Here is a 25,470-nt window from a genome sequence, read left to right as displayed (position 1 = left end):
GGAAAATTAACATGACCTTAACTTGCAGCCTGAGACAATTTAAACAGTAACTTGAAAGCACACTGCTCTTTTGGGGTTCAGACTTGGAAAATACATTACAGCTGGCCAGGCACACTAAAGCAGAGCATATTTTAACCAAGTTTTTTTCTTTTTACTTCAAAATGCAGCAAAGTGGATTGAATCCAGAGCCATCTATAAATGAGGCACTCCTGCTCACTGTGAAATAGTGGAAAGGAACAAGTCTCCTTGCAGCGTAACATAGATGAAACAAGAAATTTAAAGTTGCTACTTGCGTGTGTTGGAATAGACTGATGGTGTTCAAGAAAAAGTAGAATTCAGATTTTCTTCATTTTCCTTTTGGAAATTTCTGGTAAAACAGCATTTTATTTCAAGTAAAACATTTTTCCAATAATATACTTTTCCTTGAATAGGCTCTTTCTTTCTTGAAGATACACATTGAGAAAAGCAAAACACAGCCACAGCATTCTATATTATGTTTTAGTATATAAGTATATATTGTGGCAAAAAATATCGATAAAAAATTAGCATTACATTAATGACTCAAAGTTCTTTTGGAAGATAGAGAATTATTTCCCAGTAGCTTAATGTTGACAAACTTGTATTTATACTGCTTTTAATTGTTATTGTTAAGATAGCTTTCTTAAAGAATATTTCAAAATATTTTGGAAATTAACACTTTATGTGTTAAATGTTATGCTAATTGGTAAAATAGTTGTATTCTGTTGTATTAACAAGATGAGAAGTAATACATAGAGGAATAGTTCTTTTTCATCCAGAAAGCTCAGGATTCAGAAGTATTTCTCCACCTGCTTCTGCCTCGTTCTGATAAATGACATCTAAGTAGATACTGCAATTTTCAAAAGGTGAATGATTTGCTTCCATATTAATGTTTGAATGAGACGTATTTATAACAGTGTTTCTGATCTTTGACAGAGACTATAAGCCCAAAGAAATGTTTGGAAGAAAAACATAATGCAAACATTTCCAATTATTATATTTAGTTCTTATTCTTTGTCTTTAAGAATGACTTTGAACAACCAATATCAACTTGATGTTCTGTCTCCACATAATAGTACCTGAGTAGGAAATGTGACATTTTGTCAGAACAAGCTATACCTGTTTGCATTAAATAAATGGAAAAATATTGAAATCGTTTTAATCTTTCAGAGAGGACTGTGATGAGATTTTCTTAGATATGCAAAATCTTCCTTCTCTTTCCAAAGGTCATGCTCAGCTCAACACAATTTCTACTGCTATTTATTTTTGTATTATTTTTCCTGGTATTCCTTTTCAGTCCTTTCCGAGTTACTCAGTTACAGGCCTGTTGCAACTCAGGAAAAGTCATTTTCTAATCTTTAGCCCCTTCCAGAAATAATGAGCTGGCATTGCACAAGCATTGAGCACAGTATTTTTTGTTATTGTGCTGCTTTTCTTATGGCAACCTCTGTCTCTTACAGGCAAAGCTTAATTTCTCCATTGAAACACTGGCATCAGAAATAACCTTCTGTCTCCCCCTTCTTTGTGAAAAAGACTTTCATTTGACTTGGGGAAAGGTGTTAGACACCAGGGTAACTGAACTTCTTATTAACAATTTGCCCCTAGGAGGAATGGAAGCGTTTGAGTGCCTAAATTCAGATGAGTGAGGTCTCGTGGCCCAGAGGTGTAAAAACAAACTGACGCCTCATTATTTTGTTCATACTATGATAGCCTCTTTAAAGCACAGTATTGTTAACTTTTGTGTCTTTATTCACTCACTTACCTTTGAATTATTAGTGAGATCGGTCTGTTGCATTTTACTCATTTTTGAATCCCATATGCCTCAGATAGTGCATGACTTAATCAATGTTTGCAGAATGTAAATACACTTTTGATTTCAAACGTATGTTTTATCTACCAAATGGATTGTCCATAGTGAATTGTTTATATTAGATTGACTACTTTCTAATAGCAAAGAACTTCTGAAAAAACCTTTTCTTACTATTAGGTCTTATACACCTGACAGATGAAAGTTAGAGTTAACATTATTATAAGAGATATAGAATCATTAAGATTATCTATTAAAAAGAAATCTTCTATAATATTTTAAAATAATAATGTTATTTACTACTATCCCCTAATCTGTTACCTGTATACTTGTACTGAATTTGATTAAAATTTTTAATAATGTGCCTTTTAATTTCTAGACATTTTCTAAGAAAACTGACCTATATAAATAAAAGAGAAAAAAATAAAATAAAGAAAACTGACATGTAAATTAAACTTACCATTTGACCAATCAACAGACTTTTATTGAGCACCTACTGTGTGCCAAGCACTATCCCACATTCTGGGAATATGGTGTTGAGCAAGTAAGATGAGCTCCCTGCTTTCATTGTCTACATTCCAGAGAGAAGCGACATACCATAAACATATAAACAAGTACATAAACAAGAAAATGTGGCATAAGAAGTACTGTACTAAGAATGAACAGGGTGATGGAGTGGGGATGAGAGTGTTACTAATTTACATTTGGTGATCAAGAGGGGCTTCACTGAGGATACTGAAACTGAAGCTTGAATGACAAGAAAGAACCAGACATGTGAAAATTTGGAGATGGTTTTTGGTCCACTGGATCGTCAGAAAGAACATTTCAACTAAGACTTGAATGACAGAGATGAGTCAGCCAGGAAAATAGCAGAAGGAAGGGGATTCAGCCTGTAAAAAGTTCTGAAGCTAGAATTCCTGGAAGAATTCTTAGTGAATGCCCAGGGAAGAGAAAGAATGGAAGAGTGGCATGAGATTAGGCCAGAGATTTAACTAGGAGTTTTCAAGGAGGCTTTTATAGAGCAGGCTGAGGAATATGTAGTTTATTCTAATCAGGGGAGTGACAGAACTTGATTTACAAGTTTATTCATCTTCCCTCCTTACTGAATTTTGATCATCTTCCCTTAAAGGACTTTTCCCAGTAGCCTTCAAACATGCTCTGATCTCATCTATCTTTAATTCACTATCTTTTATTAACCACTCTTTCTACTCCTTTCCCAGGCATGATTCTCACAAAATGTTAACTGTGTTTGTTTCTTTTAATTTAATCTTTTAAGTTTCTTGTCCTTTCAACCCACCTCATGTACTCATCAATCAATTTTTGTCTCTACCTTTCCATTTAAATTGCTTTTGTGGTCCAGTGAACCATCCTCAGACTCCTTTACTACTTGATATTTAGCAATATTGACCATGATGACCTTTAGGAAACTCTTTTCTTGGCTTCTGTGACATCATGTTCCTGGTTTTCTTTTCACCTTTTTTGGTTGTTCTTTCTCTCTTACATGCTGATACCTCCTTTTCTCTCAAATTAAATGCTTAAATTCCTTTAGAACTAACTCTGAGTTCTCATCTAATATTACCATCATTTTTTTCCTCATCTACACACACACACACACACACACACGTGCACGCACACACATGCACACGTGCACACACACGGCTTTTAATACCATTTATATTTAGATGATTCCCAATTTATTTCTCTAGGGCTTTCTTCAGAGATTCAGACTCACATATCCAACTACCTACTTAAAACGATGTGTAAACATGATCAGACTGGCTTCTGAACACCACCCCTGCCCCAACACGATTCTCATCTGGTCTTCTTAAACTCAAGATGAAGAACATCATCTTTATTTACCCTGCTGCACAGTCCACCTTTGCCATTTACCTCTCCTTTGTTTACTTATATTTATTCCTTAACTGAGTTTGGGCTATTCTCTAAAATGTGTCTTGAATCTGTTTCTTTTTTATCTATTCCCATCCTTTGCCATTTACCTCTCCTTTGTTTACTTATATTTATTCCTTAACTGAGTTTGGGCTATTCTCTAAAATGTGTCTTGAATCTGTTTCTTTTTTATCTATTCCCATTGTTACCACCCTAGTTTAATTTTCTCTCATTGAAACTATTGCCATGTCCTGAATTGGTTTTCTTTTAGCTTATGCACTTCTTTAGTTGATTCGTAATATAATGTCCAAGTTCTCTTTGAAAGATGTAAATCTGATGATACTATCCCACTTAAGTTACTACAGAATTTCACAGTATTCCTTAAATAAAATCCACAATACCTAATTGGATCGATAAGACCCATATCTCTAGGCTACCCTCTGGCTCACAAGATGCAGACCTCTAGTTCCCAACCTCCGTAATTCTCCTTCCTCAGATTTTGGTACATGCTGCTCCCTCTGCCTGGAATGCTTATTCTCATTCTCTTGACCTGATTAATTCCTTCCTACTCACCCCTGGAGCCTCAATCTAAACGTTATTTTCTTTTTCAGAGACATTTTTCCTGACTTCCAAGTTCAAATTAAGTCTTCATTCCTTTACCTTCTTGGCTTTCACTGCAGTTTCAGATTTATATTTTCATGTCATCATTGGTTAAATGTCTTTCTTTCCAATAGACTCTAAACTGAAAGAAGGCAGGAACCATACCCTTCTATATAGGTATCTTGCAGTATCTTTAGTACCTTTAACATTGTTAATAGTTAGTACTCCATATGAGTTAGTTGAAATAATAATATGAAATATATAAATGAATAAAGGGTTGAGGACTTGATCTGGTACTCATCTATTTCTTCAAAATGTAATGATGCGAAAAACAGTATTAAGAATTGAGAAATGAGAGGAAATTAAAATATTGTAGTTTATTTATTGTTTTTCTCCATCAAAAGTAGTTACAAGTGAATATGAATTAAAAATTTTATACATATACTTTAGTATGTATGTATCTTTCATATATAAATATTCATATCTTTTAATTCACTTTGCTCACATTCCTTAAATAATGTAAAAATTTTGTTACAAGTGTTGGATTAAATACACCACATTTTCTGACACTTTGCTTGACTGTTAGGATGATAGAATAATTTTTTGAAAATAGCATCAATGAATTATTGAACTGAATTAGTCCTACAATCATATTTTATGAGCTGGGATGGAACTTATTGGACATCTAGTCTACCAGTCTATTTAAAAAATGAGAAAACCCAGAGAAGCTAAGTGGCTTATCCAGGGAAAGATAATTCATTAATAACAGAGCTAGAATGAGAATCAAGTATTCTGACTTTTAATCCAATGTTCTTTCTCACAAGATTTTCAGGAGCCAGCATAATTACTAGTTTTCTAGTATTGGCAGCCGAATTAAGACCAACCAAATTCAGGGTTTTAATTTATAAGTTAAATATAGTTCTCCAATATGGAATATAAGTATCAGGTAGATACTCAGATTTGTAAGCCTATTCATATGTGTATATATATATCCTTTCTATATATTTTCTTTACATATATATTTATATTTAATATTTTATATATATATATGTTCTATTTCATATATATATTTCACTTCGAGGAAATTTAAATCCCTTCCAATTTTATCCCTTCCTTTAAACAGGAGAAACTTAGGCTTATGGAGACTAAATAAATTCAATTCGTCTAACTATATGAATTGTGTTCTCACAATGTGAATTTGTATAAAAAGCACAAATACCACTCTAGGTGGCTTCTTTCTTCTCCTTCTTTATATACCCTACAGTTTCTAAGTTTTCTACAATGAAGATATATTAGTTCTATAATTGGGAGAAATTCTGTAATCTAAAAATGTATTTAGAATACCAGTTTTTTTAATCAAATCTTTTTCTGCCAAAGCTGTATCTCCATTCTCTTTTATATGAAAATGATTACTCTCTATTTATGACCTAAAACATACTCTAACAAGATAATTTGTAAGGTCACAATGATCAATTAACATTTAGTAACTCAATGTATAGTAATAAAACCAAGAAGATTATGAGCTAGAATTAATCAATGCAAATACATGAAAATAAACAAGTTTCATTTCAGAGGTTTATTTTACTGCTTTCTTGGAACTACAACTAACTAAAAAAACAATTTGAAAATAATTCATTTACACAAATGAAATATTGATTGAAGAAATAACTGGTGGAAAAATTGCCATGTTGATGTTAGATATATTTTTATAATTATAATTACAAAATGTATTATTATTTTAGTGATAGAAGTTGAAATTAAATGAAGATGGATCAGCACTTAAAATAGGGTCGGGCACAATAAAAAAGCCATTGAATGAATAAGCAGTTGAATACATTAATTAATGAAATAGAATATATTCTCCTAGAAGGCTTATAAGATATTTATTTATTCATTCAACACACATTTACTGGGCACCTAATCTGTGGGAGATGCAAAAGAGAGTAAGACATTTTGTCTACCTTGTAATGCTCATTGTTTAATGTGAGTGATTAAAAAAACAGTCATGTAAGTTTTTGGGTCTGTCCCCTCCACTGAAAGGTGAGCTCTTTGGGGTTCCGGAACTATTTTGCACATCTCAATCCTGGTCTCTAACATGCTCAGTCAATATATGGGAACGGAATAGCTGGTCAAAAATACATCTGGAGAAAAATTTTAATGTGTGTCATATGAGAAATACAAGTAAGATGCGATGGTTAGTCATAGGAGAGAAAGTTTGCATCAGGTAAGGTGTGAAGGGTAATGTATTTGCCTGGAAGATTAGCAAGCATTTGAACAGCTAAGCAGTGGAATTTAGCATGCCTAACAAAGCCCTTTATGTAACAGTCTTATCCCGCTGGGTAAATACAAATCACCCACTCAAGTTCTAGTGCAGAGTTCTGGCTCTTTCTCCTTCCTCTCAAGCAGATTTTGAGGTGCATAATTCTTGGAATTGGAATAATGTGCCACCTAGCTCTACTTTCCATGGCACAAGGAAGTTCCAAGTTCATGCCATCTCTCCCCCATTTCTGTATGAGGAGCCAAGACTGCTCTTTGCTCATTGACCCACAGGTTGGGGTCAGTCTTTTGACGTGCAGACACTGCCAAGCCAGCTGGAAGCTGCCAGAATTATACAAGTCAGGGATGCAAATGAGTTAGGGTTGGTTTAAGAGCAAAGGCTACAGAAGCAACATCTTTCTTACTTCCCTGTAATATTATTATGCTTTGCAATTTTGAAGAAGTTTCTGAAACTGTTCATAAGAACATTTCTTTTTTGGGTACATTCTGTCATGACCAAAACACATGAACAATGAGAAATTTAAGAACCAGTATATAAATTTATTTTTATTAAGCACCTGTTGGATTCCTAGCACTATAAGGAGTCATGAGTTTAGGAAATGACGTAGAAAAAATACAACCCTTATATCTAGGAGTTATAATTTAACATACACAAGAAATAAATGAAAAATATCAGGAAAACCTGGTTAAATAGAATCAGCCTTGGTCTGCAGATAAGTGACTGTTGTGATGCTCTGCATTGTGACCAGCCATGTGGACTTGAACAAGCCACTTCTCTTCTCTATGCTTCTATAAAATGAGGAGTGGGTCACAGGAGTTCATCATTGTTCAAGTAAGTTTAGGGTCATTAAATTATATAGGTATCTCCTTTTGTTGCCTTATGTAAACTCTTGGAACTCAGAAGACTATCAAGGAATAAATGAGAATGAGCTACTATTTATTATAGACTTTTAGCATTTAAAGAAGTCTCTGTATTCATCTAGTCCAATATCTAACTTTTAAAAAGTAAAAAAACTAAGACATGGAGTGAATTTAATAGCCTAAGAGCACAGCCAGTGGAAGCTCCAGGTCTTCTGATCCAGTTCTCTTGATTCTGATTAAGTTATTTTTCAGTCCTCCCAAATGCAGGGCTTTATTTTCATCTGGAAGGTCCTTTTGGTTTTCATTGAATTCAGTTGTTTTTTTCCCCGCAGCTCTTTGATATTTAACTAATGATTAAACACTTAAAAGGCATGGGAAACAAACAAGGTAGCGGACAGTAATTTTTCAGGGAACAGAAGTAACACTTAGGTATCTTTCCATCACCTGTTCCTACCTCGCATAGCTATCAACCCTTAGGCAAAAAGACTATGGTTGAGAAGAAAACTACTACCGAAACTTAGATGGTAACATTATCTTTGGGAAAAGAGTGCTGTGAATGGCGGTATCTGGAAAGTATCATATTTATGCCCACATAAAGAAACTTGATTTGTTGAAAGTGGTTATTTGCCACAGAATCTGCAAATTTATATTATACTCTGGGAAATAATAATCAAATAAAATTGTATAATTTAACTTGCAGTGTTTCCAAAAGTCAATCTGAAAAAAGAACAGCAAAGAGAACTTACAAGCTATTCAAGTCCATCATACTACAAGATTTGCTGATGTACATGAGTGTCCTGGAAATTTTCCATACTTGCAAAAGCATGTCCTTTCCCTGAACCTCTGTTTAGCAATAGCTCAACAAGAAAGGAAGGTGGTTAATGTGATCTGAGGTGGTTAATGTGATCTGAGGAGTTTAATGTCATAGGAGAGAGTTGGAACACAAAGAAGATATACTTTATAACAGTATAAAATTTTCCATATCTCAGGAAAAAAATGCTAAATTTTAGGGAATTTTTTTTACACAAAAATTCACCCTTTTTTGAAGGAAATGCTTATTCTTCTCTTGAGTTGGGAAATTTCTCAGTAAGAACAAGTCTTTTTATTTTCTCTAATCACACTTTCATGTAGCAGCTGAAAACAAAGTTAATAGAGAACTATGGAAAACAATGCTCATGGTGTTAAAATTATTGGAAAAGAGATGGAAAAACCACTTAAATAGGATTATCCAAGGGGAACTTTCCTACCATTTCATTGGCAGTAGGTTTAACATGTCTTTGATGGGAGGTGGACGTCAACATTCAAAATCACCCTTTTTAATATTAGGGAAAAAAAAAGTGATGTTGACATTCTTTAAAAACAAATAAATGAAACTGTACCAAGGTACCAGAATAATTGAGAAAGGATCCATTTTCTCAATTCTAATTATTATGTTATCAAAGTATACTGATTAATGTTTCATCAGTGGCTTCATCTTTACATACACATATGCAAAGATTAATATGTATGTCCATGGATCTATATAGAGAATAAATACATTATATAAAGTGAATTCACTCCCAATCCCTCACTTACTCCAGTCCCAACACATGGTCCAAAATCCAGAAGAAGTTTGGTAGAAAGAGAGTTAGGGTCAGAAAAATAGTTTATGAAGCAGTCTATTCCTTATTCCCTTAATGCTCTTCATTATCGGGTACATAATGGGTTTCCCTTTTTGAAACTCTGAGAGAGTTTAAACTCAAACTAAATATACATTTGGAGTTGGGTGATACTTGGGGTTGCAGCACAGGATAGTTTTATTATGTTTGGTACCTGGCAATGTGAGCTCCTTACTGTCTGCTTCTACTCTCGAAAAATCCAAGTACCTAACACAAACACAGGTCCCGCCTAGGACACCACAAGAATTCAGCAAAGGGCATTGAATGGAGTTTATAACAGAAAATAGATGAGAATTTCAATTTTATTCCAAGGGGAAGGCTACAATGGGATTAAGAAAAGTTTAGGGAGAGGACATAAATGTTCACTGAACACCTTCTGGGGGTGGTATACATATGCTGTTTCGTTTAATGTTTATAACCATCATGAGAAGTTTTTCTTAGCATCATTTTACACATAAGGAGATTGAGGCACCGAGACTTTAAACAAGAAGTCCTAGGTCAAGAGTTACGACTTATATAAAGGTAAAGCAAATTTTAAGCTTTGTAGTAACCAAAAGTCCAAGGTTTGGCAGAAGTCCCACAAATTGCAGCCCAGGACCAAGAAGCAAAAAGTAGAAACTGACAGAATAGCTAAGGGGACTGAAGCTAATACTGAATGACTGGATTTTATTTTGCCTTTGAGTGTAGTATGTAGATTTTTAAAGAATTAAGTCCACATTTTCAGGTTCCTGTTGTGTTTTTAAAGATGTCAACTAGTATTTGGTGCTTGGCGCAGTGTAAGTTACTAGAATATGTTTACTAGCCATTTTTTAAAATTATATAATTCTTTAAAAATGAGAATGGTGCTAAGGAATACCTATATAATTCCTATCATCCATTTAAGATGATCAAGAGGGGAAAACACCCATATGTATTTAGAATTAGAACTTGGATGGATAAAGTAGCTCATTCATAAAATTCATTTGTTACCATCAACCATTTTTTTTTCTGTGAATAAAAGTCAAAATAAGGGTTGCTTAAGGTTTTTTCCTTGCTTTAAAAGGGAATATAGATAGATAGATAGATAGATAGATAGATAGATAGATAGACAGACAGATAGATAGATGAAGATACAGTATAACTTTGGAAACTAAAGCAAGAAAATCTAGTCTGTTTTTAATTTCACTTTACCAAAGATGTGTATTTCATAACATTCAATATGCTTTTAATAACAACTAAAGCCACTTTATTTAAAGTCTTATATTAAAAAAGGGAGTTACATTCTCTTCTAGCTAACAGAGTTCTATATTTTTTCTATTTGCAGAATGAGTTAGAATCTTGCCCTTGGGATGCAGGAAAACTCCTCCACGTATAACCTTAAAATATTATCAAGTAGCTCTGGTGGTTTTAAAATATGTCCACAAATTACTTTATACTGCACTCTTCAAAAGATGGATCAGAATGCCCCCCCTTAATATGAGCTGGATTTAATAACTTGCTTATAACAAATAGAATAAGGTGGAAGTGATGGTGTATGACTTCTGAAACTAGATCTTTTTCAAAGTATAGTTTTATATTTATTTATTTATTAAAATTTTTATTGTGAAATAAACATAACATAAATTTACCACTTTAATCATTTTCAAGTATACAACTTAGTGGCATTAAGGACATTCATGATGTTGTACAACCAATAATACCACTATCTAGTTCCAGAACTTTCTCATCATCTCAAATAGAGACTCTGTACCCACTAAGCAATAACTGAGGCCAGATTTTAAAAGGTTTTCCTTCTTGTTTTCCTTCTTACTCTGTGTCTTGGATAGCTCACTCTGAGGGAAGCCAAATGCCATGCAATGAGGACCCTCAAGCAGCCCCATGGAAAGGCCAATATGGTGGGAGACCGATGCTTCCAAACAGCCCCCCAGCCAGGAGCTGAGGCCTCCTGGCTGCAGCCCTGACGGAGTTTAGAAGCAGTTCCTTCCGCGATGGGCAGCCTTCCGACGCCATTTTAACTGCATCCTCGTAAGAGCCCCTGAGGTAGAATCCCCAGCTCTACGACTCTCAAACTCCTGACTCACAGAAACTCTGACGTCATTCATGTTGGTTGTTTTAAGCCCCTAAATTTGAGAGTAATTTGTTATGTAGCAGCAGATAGCTAATATAGTTGCTGAAGTTATAATAATGGAGAAGAAAGTACTTGAAAATATGAACAATATACAACATCATTAGTTCATCTTTGGATTATCACATCTTACGTAAAGACTATTTGGAGGTTGACACTGTGGGTACCAATTAAACAATCTGTCATTTTGGCCATATCTTTCCCTGCCTTATAGTTTATTCACACCTTTGTTTAGAACCACAGAAAACCGTGTCTGATGAAATCTAATGCGAGACCTGCCTCTTCTGTTTGTTAACAAGCAGATCGCAGCATAACCTTAAAATTCTTCCCCAGTCACCTGCTGTTGTGACCTCAGTTAAGCTCATGAAAAAGCAGTCCTACTTTGATCTAATTTACATACCTTTCCCGACAATGGTGTGCTGCCTGGGATTCAGTTATAAGTCTATGTTTAGCCAATAGACTGTATGTAGTTAACAGATTTTTTGCTACTAATCTGATTTTCATCTTACCGACTAAATGACTAACTCTCAACTCTAAATGTCAATTACACTGCTTGAGAATTGAAGGAGGCTTGTCTAGATTGTACAATCAGAGCTGAGTCTAGACAGTATCCGACTCTGTGTTCACAGTTCGGTCTAATATCAATAGAGAGATTCAGCATTAGCAAAAGTAACAGTTTTAATAATAAAGTGTATGAGTTAGACATCCATTCAGCTTTGTGGAACAGAAAACCAACAATAGTGGCTTAAACAAATGTGGGGCTTATATGTCCACACAGTAAGTCCAAAGATAGTCGGTCCAATGCTGCAGTTACTCAAATGTCATTGATGAATAAAGCTCTGTGCATTTGCCTGCTCCACCATCTTTAACGTGTGCCTTTTGCCCTGTGGTTGGAAGACAACTGCTACCTCATCAGGTATCAAGTCCCAGCTCCAGGGAGAGAGAAGGGCAAAGGACAAAGCTTTCTCCTCAGGAGGCTTTGCTTTTTTCTTCAAAAAAGAAAGCCCTCCCCAGGCGTTTTGACATTTATATCTACCGCATCTCATTGGCCAGAATTGGGTTCTATGACCACCCCTAACTACAGGGGAGCCTGACAATTCAAATACTCATCTTTAGTCTCCATAGAAAAGGACATCAAGAAAGAAATAGACTGAAAGGGTGTGGAGTGATCTAACCTTTAGTAATATCTGCCACAGAAGGGAACCTAAGGTTTTGGGGGACAGACATTTTTATAAAAATATAAACTTATCTATTTTATCATATACATATATATTAAAATATTATATTTTGATTATAATAAATAAGTAGATGTATTTACATATTTTATGAATATATATTTTATATAAATATAAACACTTATTTTAATATCTAACAGTTAATTCCCTCAGCAACACTTTATCCACTGAAGTTGCCCAGGGAGAAAACGTTTTGGTGCCGTGCTGGGTGGGGGAGCTTGACAGTGCTTAATATCACCAGCACTGAAAGTAATAAATGTTATCCCTCTTGCCCATCATGCATATGAATGACGCTCTGAAGGCTGAATGCAACCTAAGAATTTACGTGAGAAATGAGGCATGAAACATTTTTGAAAATATTACTGCATATTTTATACCCTTTTCAATATGCTACAAAAGGTTTGAGCCATCAACTGAACACTGCCAGGAAAGAACAAACAAGAACAAAGGATACAAAACACATGCTGGGAGTCCAGTCACCCCAGGATGCTCTTTAGGGTTGGTATGACGATCACAGTACCAGGCAGTCTGCTCTGCTTCAAACTCTCCCGTCAACACTTCTCCTGCAAGCCTGGTTCGCCCGCAAACCCATCCCAGGCCAAGTAGACAAAAATATTCACCGAGCACAGTCATTATTGGAGGAGACGTTCCATAGACATCTTCTCCGACTCCTGCCACTTGGTTCCTTGTAACTTCTTCCATCTGAGATCCTTCTTCTCATTTTGAGAACATGAAGGAAACATGTCTGGTTGAGGGTTTTCTATTCAGAAAATTCAGTTGATGTTTAACTCTTTTATTCTGAATATTTTTATTGTCCAAAATATATTTTGTAAGCATGATCCTATGATAATAATAACTATAATATGTTTGGCATCCTGGGAACTTATCTCATGTTAATGATATTCAGTAAAATGGCCAGTGCCGTGTAAACATTTACTCTATTAAGATATTATTCAGTATCTTAATCCTTTCTACTTTTATATAGTTTTAAAAAGTTCTGTAATGAATGCATATCATTCCCATAAAGCAGAACAAGTATCAGCTTTGGTTTTTCCAGGAGGCTGTTGTCTCCCCAGACGAGACCTGAGCCAAGTTGGGGTTTGTAAAGTGAAAGTGCATGAGACATCATGTCTACAGACAAGTGCTCATCAACTGTCTGCATCCCAGAGTCTCACCTGTCAGGTCCTGAGCCTCCTCTGAAGACTCATGTAAAAATACTGATTCCTGGACCCCTGATATAATTCATTTGGACCAGGGTATGGCTCAGAAATCTGCATTTTTAACAGATACCCTAAGCGATTCTGATACAGATGGTTCCCACGCCACACTTGGAGAAACGCTGCCCTGATGTCACTTCTCATGTTATTAGAGGCCACAGTCTGTGCCAGAGTCCGTTTTTATGAACTCCACCGACAGGCCAGTCTCCCCTTGGAGCAGAGAACGGTTCCCTCTCTCCCACATCGTTCAAAGAGTAAGCTGCTTCTACTTTTCCTTGGTCACAAAGAGTTAATAGATTAACAATTTGCATAGTACTGCTTAATATTTAGTAATACTCTGTTGCACTGAAATATTCTGTCATTCAGGAAAAAGTGTTTCTTAATTAGTTAAGCTCAATCAAATGCCTACTATGAATAAGAAGAGACATATTAAAGATAGATAAGACCAGCCCCAATTCTCACACCAAGATTTCTAGATTCAATAGCTCCCACCTGTCCGTCACTGGCTATGAATTCCCACAGCTAATCTTTTGTGATAAACTACATAGTACAAATGAATGGTTACCATTCTAGAAGGATCATTTCTTGGCCAGTGAAAACATATAGAAAGTTTGGTGTTAAAGATTTATCTTTAACCCTTTCTTCCAAGAATGTTCTACATCATTTTCTTATTTCTGAGATGGTTCTGTTTTTCTACTACAGATTTAAAGAAGGGTTTCTCTGGGCACAAAGAATGTCGGGGAGCTCTTACTATAAACTGACTGTTATTTTTTCCTGGTTACTAGATAATGTTTCACTTAGATACTATATGTGAGACCTCACCTAAATCTGGGAGGATGAGACTGCATATTTCAGAGCTAATCTGCGAGCTGTGTTTATGAAAGTGTCATTAAGTTCTTGCAAAAAGTAAGGGGAGGAGAAAAGGGGAAGGGAAAAGAAGAGGTTCAATGACAATAACTGAATTTTTTAAGCATCTCCTGAGTGCCAGCCATGAAGCTAAGTGCTTTAATGAAGTATCTCGCTTAATCCTCATGACAGATATGAGGTATAGGTTCTGATTTTACAGATGATGAAAACTGAGGCAGAGAGAGATTAACTGCACAAAGTCTATAGCTACTAGGGCCAAACTAAGATCCAAGCAGAGTCTCTCTGTTTCCAGATCTCTCAACCATGCCCTGCACGAGAGCCGGCTGGTGGATGACTTTCTGGCAACAGGCAGCCATGGGCAGGCGCCCCACCGGGAGCATAGCTGTATCACTCCCGCAGCATCAGAGCAGCCCGCAGATACTGCGGTTGGTCAAAGGTTATGATCCACTGTCTAATGCGTCGGAGGGCCTCCGACAGCCTCAGAAATAAGGCTGGATTTAGGAATTCCAGCTCCCTTTCCTCACCAAGTCAGCCCCTTGCAATTCACATGCTACATACCCTCTGCCTATTGATCAATCTACTGTACCGAGGAAGCTCAGTTCTAAATTTTCTAATAAAACCATCAGAATGATTAAAGAGAATACCATGGCTGTCAGAAAAATATCAAAAATCAGTATGGTGCCTGAGTTAGCCCTGTTGACCTACGTACGATTTTTTGTTACAGGGTGAATAGCAATTATTTGGCTGTTAATTAATGCTATGTTATTATTATTAGGGAGGCCCCAGGTTCAGAAATTCTTAATTGCTTGAACTCCTAGGCTAATTAATACAATTTTTAAAGGGATATGTCAGGAATCACAGTATATGATTTTTTACCAAACATGGAACATGAGGGACATGCCCCTCACTGGAGGTTGCTAGATCATTCTAAGCACTTAGCACAGGTCTTGTCAGAGAAAATCCCAGTGTATTAATTTCACAGTTACTTATCAAAAGTCTGTAGAGCGTGATGTTTTGCATAATCAAGATGGTTTATTAATTCAAGTTGTCATTTGATTTTTTTCATTTACATTCCAATTCACAGAGACATAAGCATATCAATTACAAAACAACCTGCAGGAACTAAATACAAAATAACGACAAGGCTAAGCATTGTACACTACGTCTAGATATGACGGAGCTCAGGGGCAAGACGGTTTTCACAAAACACCACGTACATGTTGATGATTCATGTTACCTGATAAGAAACGCCTTGTAGTTTTCTTCCTTGCACAGAATGTACGTTATTACTCCAAAGAAAACCGTCTTCATTTAGAGCTATGAAAAGAGGTGTCACATAGACATTACCAGGAATTACGAGGTTTAAGAAGTTTAAGTGCAACTGAATACTCATAAAATTTTTCCTTAGTCTATTAATGCATTATATTGACTAGACCATAAGTGTTTACTTTCTTGAAGATACGCTCTTCTTACCAGAAATAGGTGCAAATAAAATAGAAATGTAACACAATAAAAACGAAGAATACTACTGACCAGCTGTGTTCTTGGGCAAATCATGGAACTTCTCTGGGACTCAGTTTCCTTCCCACTAATAAAAGAGTAGCATCTTAGCCAGTGAACCACTTCTACCTCCAAAATGCTGCGATTCCATGAAGGTATCACCTCACTTGTTTCTGTTAAACCGAGTTTCCCACCCCTGGCATTTTGAGCTTCATTAGTTTATGTCTTCTCAGCATGAATTATTTATGTTGAAATTGTTCTCTGCATGCTTTGGCAAAAGCTTTGGAATGTGTCATCCATTTGCTTGCAGCTAAATGAAACCTTTTCAAAAGATAGTAGCATTTCCCTGTCAGGCCCTGTAAAAGAGGCTCCATTTATTTAAATCTGGACTATACCCTGTGCTGGACCGAGACAGGACTTTTTATGGATCACTTAACCGAAGCCCCTTCGCTTATGGATGAGGATACTGAGAACCACAGAAATCTCCTGGCCACCAGGCCGATGACTTTTTCTTTCACCTTCACTCCTTTTTACTTCTAGTCACTACTTCAATTTTCCACTCTTCCTCTTTCTTATATTCTATGGGGGAGGAAGGAGCAGGCAAGGCCCACCTTCCATGCACAATGAAAAAGCGGAGCAGGCTTTTCTCCAAACTCCCAATATAGCTCTGGTTAAAAGATATGCTAAATTCACAGCTCAGAGTTATTGCCACCAATGACTTAATATTTCAAATCAGAGTAACCACACTCCAAGATTCCAGAAAATACTTAAATTTTAAAATGAGCTGGTTTTGTGATGTGGCTCTTTGAAGCAAGAGCTGCCATCCGTCACAAGGTTAGAAGGCTAGAAGCAGAGTTTTTACTGCCTTTTTAAAAATGTTTTAGTCTCTGTATTTAGAAAAAATTCTTCTGTTCCTTTATTCCTTTTCATCGCTTCCCTTTTTTTGATCCCTTTACCCTGAATTTTGGAGCGCTCCCTCTATAATTATTCTTCTGGGTACAGGAAAAGAACAGTGAAGTAGACTCCTGTACTCTCAAATCTGGGAGCAGCTGAGTCAGGGCCATCACTTACGCAACAATGCAAGGCAGCAAAATGAGTGATGGGGACACACGGTGGGGAGACAGCCCCATGACCCAGAGCACTCGTGCAAGAGGCAGGGCCTCCGTGGAAGCTTGAAGAAGGCTGACAGTTTGGAAAAGTAGAAGAAAAGGAAAAGTTACAAATACAAATGCAATGCCATGAACACTGGCCTGTAGTGTGCAGGAAGTGAAACATGTCTAATTAAATGTAGAGATTGAGATTGATCAGGTCAGAGGGCAATTCTAGACATTGCACCAGAGGAGGCAAGGCTGGGTAGGTGAGTGAGGAGGAATTTTAATGAGCCCTGAGTACCAGGTGGAGGAATTTGGACATAACCCATGAGACCAATGTTGCAAATATAAATATCTAAGGAAGTCATATAAGTAACTTAACTAAGCGAAGCGAATTTTGTCAGGGAGGCACTGGGAGGCGTGTGGCGAGGGGCAGGTCCACCATGGCTAAAGGGCAGCCATGGATCTCAGCTCACTCAACTGAAATCACCTCAGACTCCGGACCCAGGATTGTCAATTCTCCTCATGTTTCTCAAGGGAGTATAACTATTTGAATTTTAACGTAAAATTTCCTGAATTTTAATATACTGTATGCCCCAAACCAGCTTTTTCTCAAAATAAATACATTTATAAAGCTACCCATTTGTGGCCTTTGCTTAGAAGATGGGAGACTTTTGAGGGTTTTGGACCAAGAAAGGGACACCAGAAACATGGCATTTCATGAAGATTAGCCCTTTGTTTTGTAGTCTTACACATTTTATTTATCTGTCATCTCCTCAATATTACCCTTCCAAGAAAACATTTATAAAGAGAGAAGCAATTTGATCCTCAGCAGCAATAAAGGCAGTCATTGAATTGGGTACTATGCACATTATATCTTCCAAAGATGGCCACAACAATATCTCCCTCATCCCACGTTCTTCCACAGTGTGACCTTGGCTGTCCTCCATCAAGAAATGGAGTTTAATTCTCCGCTATTGAATTGGACTGGCCTTAGTGATTGGCTTGTCACAGTAACATGCAGTGGAAGTGATGTTCTGTGACCTCTAAGTCTAGGTTAGAAGAAGCCTGGCAGCTTCTACTGGGGTCCCTTGGGATGCTCACTCTCCAGACACTTCCCAGTGTGATGTGTGACGCTCCCGCTCACGTCTCTCCCTCTCACAACCCAGCCTCTAGCCTGGGAGAAGCTCAGGTTACATAGAGAAGCCACATAATGGTTCTCCAGCTGGCAGTCCCAGCTGAGCCCAGCCTCAGGTTATCCCAGACAGGTCCCAGACATGTAAGTGAAGAAAACTCTAAGTGATCCTAGTCACCAGACATTTAAGTCCTTAGCATTTAGGTCTTCCCAGAGGACGCCTCAGACATTGTGAAGCACTGTCCTGACTGAATCCCTGACCTCAAAATCCATGGGCCGAATAAAATGCTGCTTTATGTCATCAAGTTTTGGGGTGGTTTGTTTGTAGCAGTAGATTGTTAGTACATGCATGAACTACATAAGTGGGTCACAAATGACAATGTATGTAAGAATGCGCTATCCAACGTGCACATTCAGACTCCAACTGCCTCTCAAATGCAGATGCAGGAAAAAAAAGTGGGATGAAGTAGAAAAAAAAAAAAGGCAATATTTCTAATCAGCTTTTAGGTGAGTCTAATGGAGATTAGACTTCTGACCACACTCAGGTAAGAACGCTCCTAAAGAATTGAAAGGATTCCAAGACTCATTTGTACAAAACACTAGAACTCAGAGTGTTATCATTATTCAATTCGGAGAGGCTTCCTTGGAGGTGAGAGAGGCCCACAGGGGCGGGCAACCTCTGCACAGGAGGTTTATTCCCGCATCGTAAGCAAGACATTCAGGTGTAAAATCAGACTTCTCTCTGTCATTCCTCATGTAGTCCCGTCTAACCAGAGTTAAATTACATGCTCTTCAGAAATGATTTTTCAATCAAATTTTGGTCCCTGAGAATTAAACAGAATGGTAAGTACACTTGTGGCTATATATATTTAACATCTTGAAAATGAGGGTATCGAGCCAATAAAGAAAAAGAATTAATAAGATCTAGAAAAACTAAGCTGAAATATTTATATGCTTATGCTTACTCTGAAGAGGCTGGCCCAGTAATGATATTGACTAGATCCAGGAAAGAATATTTCAAATTAATGGCAATTTCCACTGTTAAACTGGAGGGTCTTAACATCCTCTTCTACCAATGGCTTTTTTCTTTTTGATGATGGACTCATCAAAACCATATGTAAAGAGGGTTTATTTTAAGAATAATTTTGCAGCAGTATGGGTGGAATTAATTCTCTTTTCATTACTAACTATGCTTCCTGAATTTCTCCAGCCCCTTATATCCTTTACTATTACATGCCAGTTTTTCTTTTGCATGTTTTCTGTTTTCATAAAATAGTGTATCGCAGTCATACTGTTTGAAAAAAAAATCTCTAAATCTCCAAATAAGTTTTGTTTTCTTTTTATTACTTTTTAAATAATTTTACTTTGTTTCTGTTCTTTGTACTTTCTGTTATAAAATAATGAAAACTCTGTTCTCGGAAATATCTTTACTTAAATTTTAATTTGATCTTGGGTAAATTCCAATTCATAGATTTCAAAGTTTGTTCTTTTCAGGCTTTTTTTCCCCTCAGAAAACTAAGGCCAAAATAAATTTAAAGATTTTTTAAAATTGATTTTAATTTACTGAAATGAATATTATGAATATTCTGCCTGTTTATGATGCTGAAAGAAAACAATTAACATGAATTATAGATTAATTTCCCTTGATATCAAAGCTATGCCAGTCTTTCAATTGTAAAGTCCTGACTCAATTTATCCTCCACTTATTTAACAGGTGTAGTCTCAGTACCAGAGATGTAGGTTTAAATAAAATTATTCTTAGAAGAAGGAAATGGAGTAGATAAACTAAAAATGCTTCCAGCACTCAACTTAATCTGATAAATTTTGTCTTAACCAACATAACACAGTCATGTTATCAGGGTATGTGACTATCTTTAGGGATTAAAATTCCAGGCACAAATCCTTGGCTAAATATACCCTGTGGAAGTTTCCTTCATCAGGCCCAATACTCTTTAGGACTGAAATGCTGTTAATATAACATGTCACGTGGAAATACCATTTTGAAATGAAAATTGAGAGAAAGGGCCATTTTTTGTGGTTTTAGAGTTTGTAATAGATTCTTTAGAAGTCACTATCACTCCCACCTTGTATTTCCCTATATAGTCTCTTCTGTTTTATTGAAAGACGGTCTTTACCATTTCATCACTAGTATTCACTAAAATCATGGGCGACGAAGCACCTTGCTTTCGTTATTTCAATCAGCTTTACGGACAGCCTATCCTCAGGCACAGTAGACCACTCTTAAGTCGTTATGCAACTAACAGCTAAAACATAGTGTTTAAAATGAGAAAGAAATATTGTAGGTTGATATGTAGGGCACTAATTGCTTAGAAATACTCTGAGACTTCAAAGGAAGCTACTACACCCATAAAATTCAAGTCCACAAACTGTGGCCCTCTCTCTTCGACTAAATTTCTCCCTTCAATTTACAATGGCAACGACAGCCTTGGTCTCAGGCCATCAACTCTCTCTAGCACAGCATTAATCCCTAGGAAATGTCCTGTGACTCAGCTGCTCCTGCTGAAATGTCTGCTGAACTTCTTAGGTGCGTGCACATGCATGCGCACACACACACACACAGCACGAACACATAATCACTTAAGGATCTGAGACATGTCAAAGCTGAAAAGTCTTCCATAAAGGCTGTCATTTTTGTTCTTGGACAAAGAACAGATCACTAATCGGAAGCACTTTTCTTCAGACCAAGATTTTTTGCTGCTTTGTCAGTGTGGCTATAGTAGAACTATTTGCCAATTGTTCCTAAATTTAAAGCAAAAACAAAAACAAGAACAAAAACCACCATATTTTGTAGAAAGAAAGTTTAAGAAAATAGAATACTTGAAGAGGTTTATGGAAAAATTCATAACTAAAAATAATCTGTAATATAGTTATACCTTCTTTATTCTTTATAGATAAATATACAATAATCTAGAAGTAACATGTGCTTATTGAAGAGGTGGAGGGATGAATGGATAGGGGGATGAATGTCTGTCTTAGGGAATGAATACAGCTGGCATCCATGAGGTGAGGACAGAATCCAATCAAAATATATTAGTAAAACATTTCCTATGTTATAATTAAAAGAAAATATCTAAAATAATCCCCAAATGTTTCACCTACTTATTTATTTATAATGGAGAAAACTGTAAATATTTTAAAATTAACTTAAAACTAATCACTAAAACATTATACAATCCTGAATAAAACTGAAATATTTCAAAGGAAAATTATTATTTTCATAAACAATTACTTTGTAAATCTATGAACTCTGTGAAAAAACAAAAGGCAAAATCTGGGCAGAATGTATAATCCAATCATTAAACTCTTGAGTATAAAAGTACATTACAATTCCCTTTGTCCAAAAATACTAAAAAATATTTTTTAATTAAAAAAATCAGAAACTCATAAATAATCAATAACTAATATGAGCAATTATTTCTTGTTACAGTAACATTGTAGAGAGAATACCAAGCAGATCAACTTTTTATGTTTTTGTTTATCTTTGCAAACTATTAAGACTTACTGTTTTATTCATTACCTTCTCAAAGTTAAGTAATTTTAATTATGAAGTCATTTATTATTAATAAATTTTCCTATACCTGGCCGCTAATTTGCTCTTCTTGGGACTTTTTTTAATGATAAAATGTATTTAATCTTGCATTAATAATCAAGCTTTTTCTCTTTAATTTTTAAGAAAACCTAAAAATAACAACCATTAATATATTAGCGTTATTTTAGAAGGTTTTTGTGTGTGCTAATTTTAATATATTTTTGCATCCTTGTAGACATTAAAGACTTTCAAATATTTTGCAATTGATTCTTTGCTTCAACAGGCAACTTAATTAGATTTCACTTCCTTTCTGCATGTCTGTGTATCTACACACACACATATATTCTATTAATAATATATACATTCTATTCTATTAGTTTTTTCTTGTTAAGTAGACCACAATGCTCTGCTTATTTTAATGAAGAAAGAAGTAAATTTTTCTTACCTGCCCTTTAAACTATAGGAAAATGCAAAGTCAGCTAAACTAAATTTAGCAATTACCTTTTAGCTGACAGAGTCTTCTGATATGGGAATCATTCTCATGCGTCCTGGGTTCCTGCCAAATTGTGTCATTCACAGTTTTTCCCTCTAAAATAAAGCAAAGGGTAGGTTAGCAGAATTTACAGTAACATCTGCCAGGTAAATGTAAGAAATTTGGTATCAGACAAGTTCAGCACAAGTTGTAACTTGGTAAGTGATATATTAAGTGTTGTGGTCCATTTTGGGGAGTTCTGGTCCCTGATGGACACCCCTAGATGTCCTGTGGGCTCCCATTTATTTCCATGAACTACATAAGGACCCAAGCATATATAATAGAAGGTTGCTGCTGAAATTCCTCTTGATAGCTTATGATTACATTATTTTGATGTATTTTTCCTGAATTAATAACCATTTATTTTTTATACATCAATTGAAGTAGCCCCACTCTCCACATTCCTCATTGTTTTTAATAAAATAATTAAGTATGTAGAGAGAACACTGAGCTGGGGTAGTTTCAAGAAACTCTAAGATCCTTTACTGGGAGAACCATGATTTTCTCAGCCTCGTCCTTCCAACAGCTGGAGCAGGTCTGGGCACATTGTAAAGAACTGAACTGCCCCAAAATGAAGAGCTGGAATCCTTCTGAATCTGCTTACAGATGACTAATCCTCCTACATGTTGTATCATACCACTGATGAAACAAATTTTAAATAATGCAACCAAAGCATCACACGGAAACAAACTCGACATGCTGTGCTGGTTTTAAAGGCGCTATTTGCTCTCATATTTGACTACAGAGAAGGCAGGTGATCATCAAGAATTATGTCAGCATGGAAATATCTAGAGTTTTGTGTGCACAGACTGAATTTGCTATGAGAGTGGCATATATAAATGGAAAATAAGAGTTTGCCTTACTTCCTTTTATTTAAGAACATACAATCTTCAAATCAAGGCTGATATTCAAAATATTTAGCAACTAGTGCCACAGGGCCTTGACTAGTGAGATGGGACTCAGCCCCCACAGATGCTGCCACGGGAAGAGGATCAGACCCAATTAAAACGCAGATGCCCGTGGTAGATGCATCCGTGGTGATCATCACTCTGCCTGAGCGAGCTTTTCATATTCTATCCAGGAAACTGGTTTTGAAAAGAGGGAGAAGGGCATTTGAAGATTCAACTCCTAGGCTCTACTGGGGAGAAAGAAAAAGAGGTACCCACAAGTGTGACAAACTGCACAAAAATGAATTATTGATTGAATAATCCAATTGTTTTGTCACTGTGAATGTTTTGTAATTAGTGACTCCCTGTATCTGTAAGGGAGAGACACCATCCATTAACTTTCTAAAAATAATTAGATATTTACTTTAGAATTAAAATGTAAGTCAACCCATCTTTATTTTTATTGTAAATTGCTATAATCACAGAAACTAAAGAAAAGCTCTGGAGCTTGAAATGCTTGAAAAAGTCTTTTATAATTCAACTATTTTTGGCTTCTTTTATTCATTCCTAGATTCATAGATCTGAAAAGATATCTAAGAGGTCACCAAGCTAAAGTTGGGAAGCTGGGAGATAATCAGCCGATACACCACTGTAAAGAATTATTTTTTAATATGAAAGGAAATTATTCTGAATAAATCAATGGTTTATTTGTCATAGCCATTTAAAATTAGAATGGGACCACATTTCTTTTTTTAAAAAAATTTCTTCTAATGAATTCAAAGACAAATCATTTGACTTTCATTAATCACTTATTATTGCTTTATGGGATTATCAGAAGAAAGTCACTTTTAGACAAATAGAACATAACATTTGCATGAATAGTATTCTGAATTACTAACCAAATACTTTGCTTTCAGACATAGATCTCTGGATTGACCTAGAAGAACAAAAGAAACATATTTAAGTCATGATTTAATAAATTATATTTTAAATGAAACATAAATTAGATCACCCAAACATGTGTGCAATGCCTTGAAGAGCAGAAATAAATTCTACCTCTTAAGTTCTACATATGGTCCTGAATTTTCCTGACCCTAGATAGCAAAGTACAATTTATACAAGTATAATCTTGGCTTGCAAATTTCCATGTGATAGGGAGAAACTAACACTTATAACCACCCCCCCCAAAAAAGAATAGGCCATTTTTACATAAATTTTTCTCAAGGTAACTAAATAGTTAATGTGGAAAAGTTCTTTTAAAAATAATTCTGTTCAAAACAAACAAACAAACAAAATAAATAAAAAAAATAAAATAAAAATAATTCTGTTCAATAAATACAGAAATAATGTTACAAATTGAATATAACCATTGTATAATCCCTAATAAAACAGTAACTCTGGGCAGTTATTATTTCCAATCACCAATTGCTGTCCAAGCTTTTAACTGAAAGGCCAATGGGCAACTTTGTGCTGGATGATCAGTCTGATACCATCTGAATCCACGAAGCAATTTCACAGTCATAAAGATAGAGACAACCAGCTATATGGGCTTCTGGGGTAATGCAACAGCAAGTACAGTCACTGATGACCTACTTTTAAAATATAGAGAGATAGATAGCAGACTTGAATCTTATCAGCCCTCAAGATCTAACTGAAAACTTATGGGAAACAGAGGAGAGAACACGTGTTTTAAAAAAAAACAAAAAAACCCCAAAAAACCCAAGGATGCAATCAGTAAAATTCAAAATATGAAAAATTCCTCTAAACAATCTAGTTTCCTTAACAAATAAATGAGGAGAGAAGCCTATAAATGAAGAGACATGAATGAAATGCATTGCATGGATCTTGTTTGGATTATGATTCAAATAAACTCACCACTATAGAAAAGCACTTGAGGCTATCAGAGACATTTTAACATTGACTATATTTGGTGATATTATGTTGTTTTTCTTTATTTTGTTCTAGTGCAGTAGTGGTAATCTGGTTATGTTTAAAAAAAAACAGTTCTTGTTTTTAAGGATATATATTGAAACATGAAATCAGATGTATGGGATCTGCTTTAAAAAAATAAAAACCTTAGTGGTGGTGGGAGAGTGGAGTCAAATGGGTCGAGATGAAATAAGATGGACTATAAATTGATACTTGTTTAAGTTTGGTGACGTGAGCTCATCATTATTTCTTCCTCTGTGTATAATTGAAAATTGCCATAGTAAAATGTCTAAGACAGAAACAGAGGATAGGGCT

General features: G+C 35.7%; 1 protein-coding gene and 1 long non-coding RNA gene across 2 annotated transcripts in view; one reads left to right on the top strand and one right to left on the bottom strand.

Moving 5' to 3' along the window:
- The window catches only part of LOC105073091 (uncharacterized), a 159,342-nt gene extending 155,919 nt beyond the window's left edge, over window positions 1-3,423 (top strand). Inside the window, exon 6 of the long non-coding RNA XR_012506217.1 lies at window positions 168-3,423. This is a non-coding gene — a long non-coding RNA (uncharacterized LOC105073091). The remainder of the gene's footprint in view (window positions 1-167) is intronic.
- Window positions 1-25,470, bottom strand: part of SAMSN1 (SAM domain, SH3 domain and nuclear localization signals 1) — a 128,915-nt gene that overhangs the window by 79,569 nt on the left and 23,876 nt on the right. The window contains exons 4-8 of the mRNA XM_045520811.1: window positions 24,126-24,163; window positions 22,309-22,395; window positions 15,769-15,848; window positions 14,510-14,526; window positions 8,698-8,746 (exon numbers count right to left, since the gene is read on the bottom strand). Coding sequence (XP_045376767.1) covers window positions 8,698-8,746; window positions 14,510-14,526; window positions 15,769-15,848; window positions 22,309-22,395; window positions 24,126-24,163 — 271 coding nt within the window. The remainder of the gene's footprint in view (window positions 1-8,697; window positions 8,747-14,509; window positions 14,527-15,768; window positions 15,849-22,308; window positions 22,396-24,125; window positions 24,164-25,470) is intronic.

Source organism: Camelus bactrianus, chromosome 1 (assembly GCF_048773025.1).
Source record: "Camelus bactrianus isolate YW-2024 breed Bactrian camel chromosome 1, ASM4877302v1, whole genome shotgun sequence".
Classification (NCBI taxonomy): domain Eukaryota; kingdom Metazoa; phylum Chordata; class Mammalia; order Artiodactyla; family Camelidae; genus Camelus; species Camelus bactrianus.
Note: the sequence above shows the minus strand (reverse complement) of the source record. Positions and strands in the feature narration are given on the sequence as shown.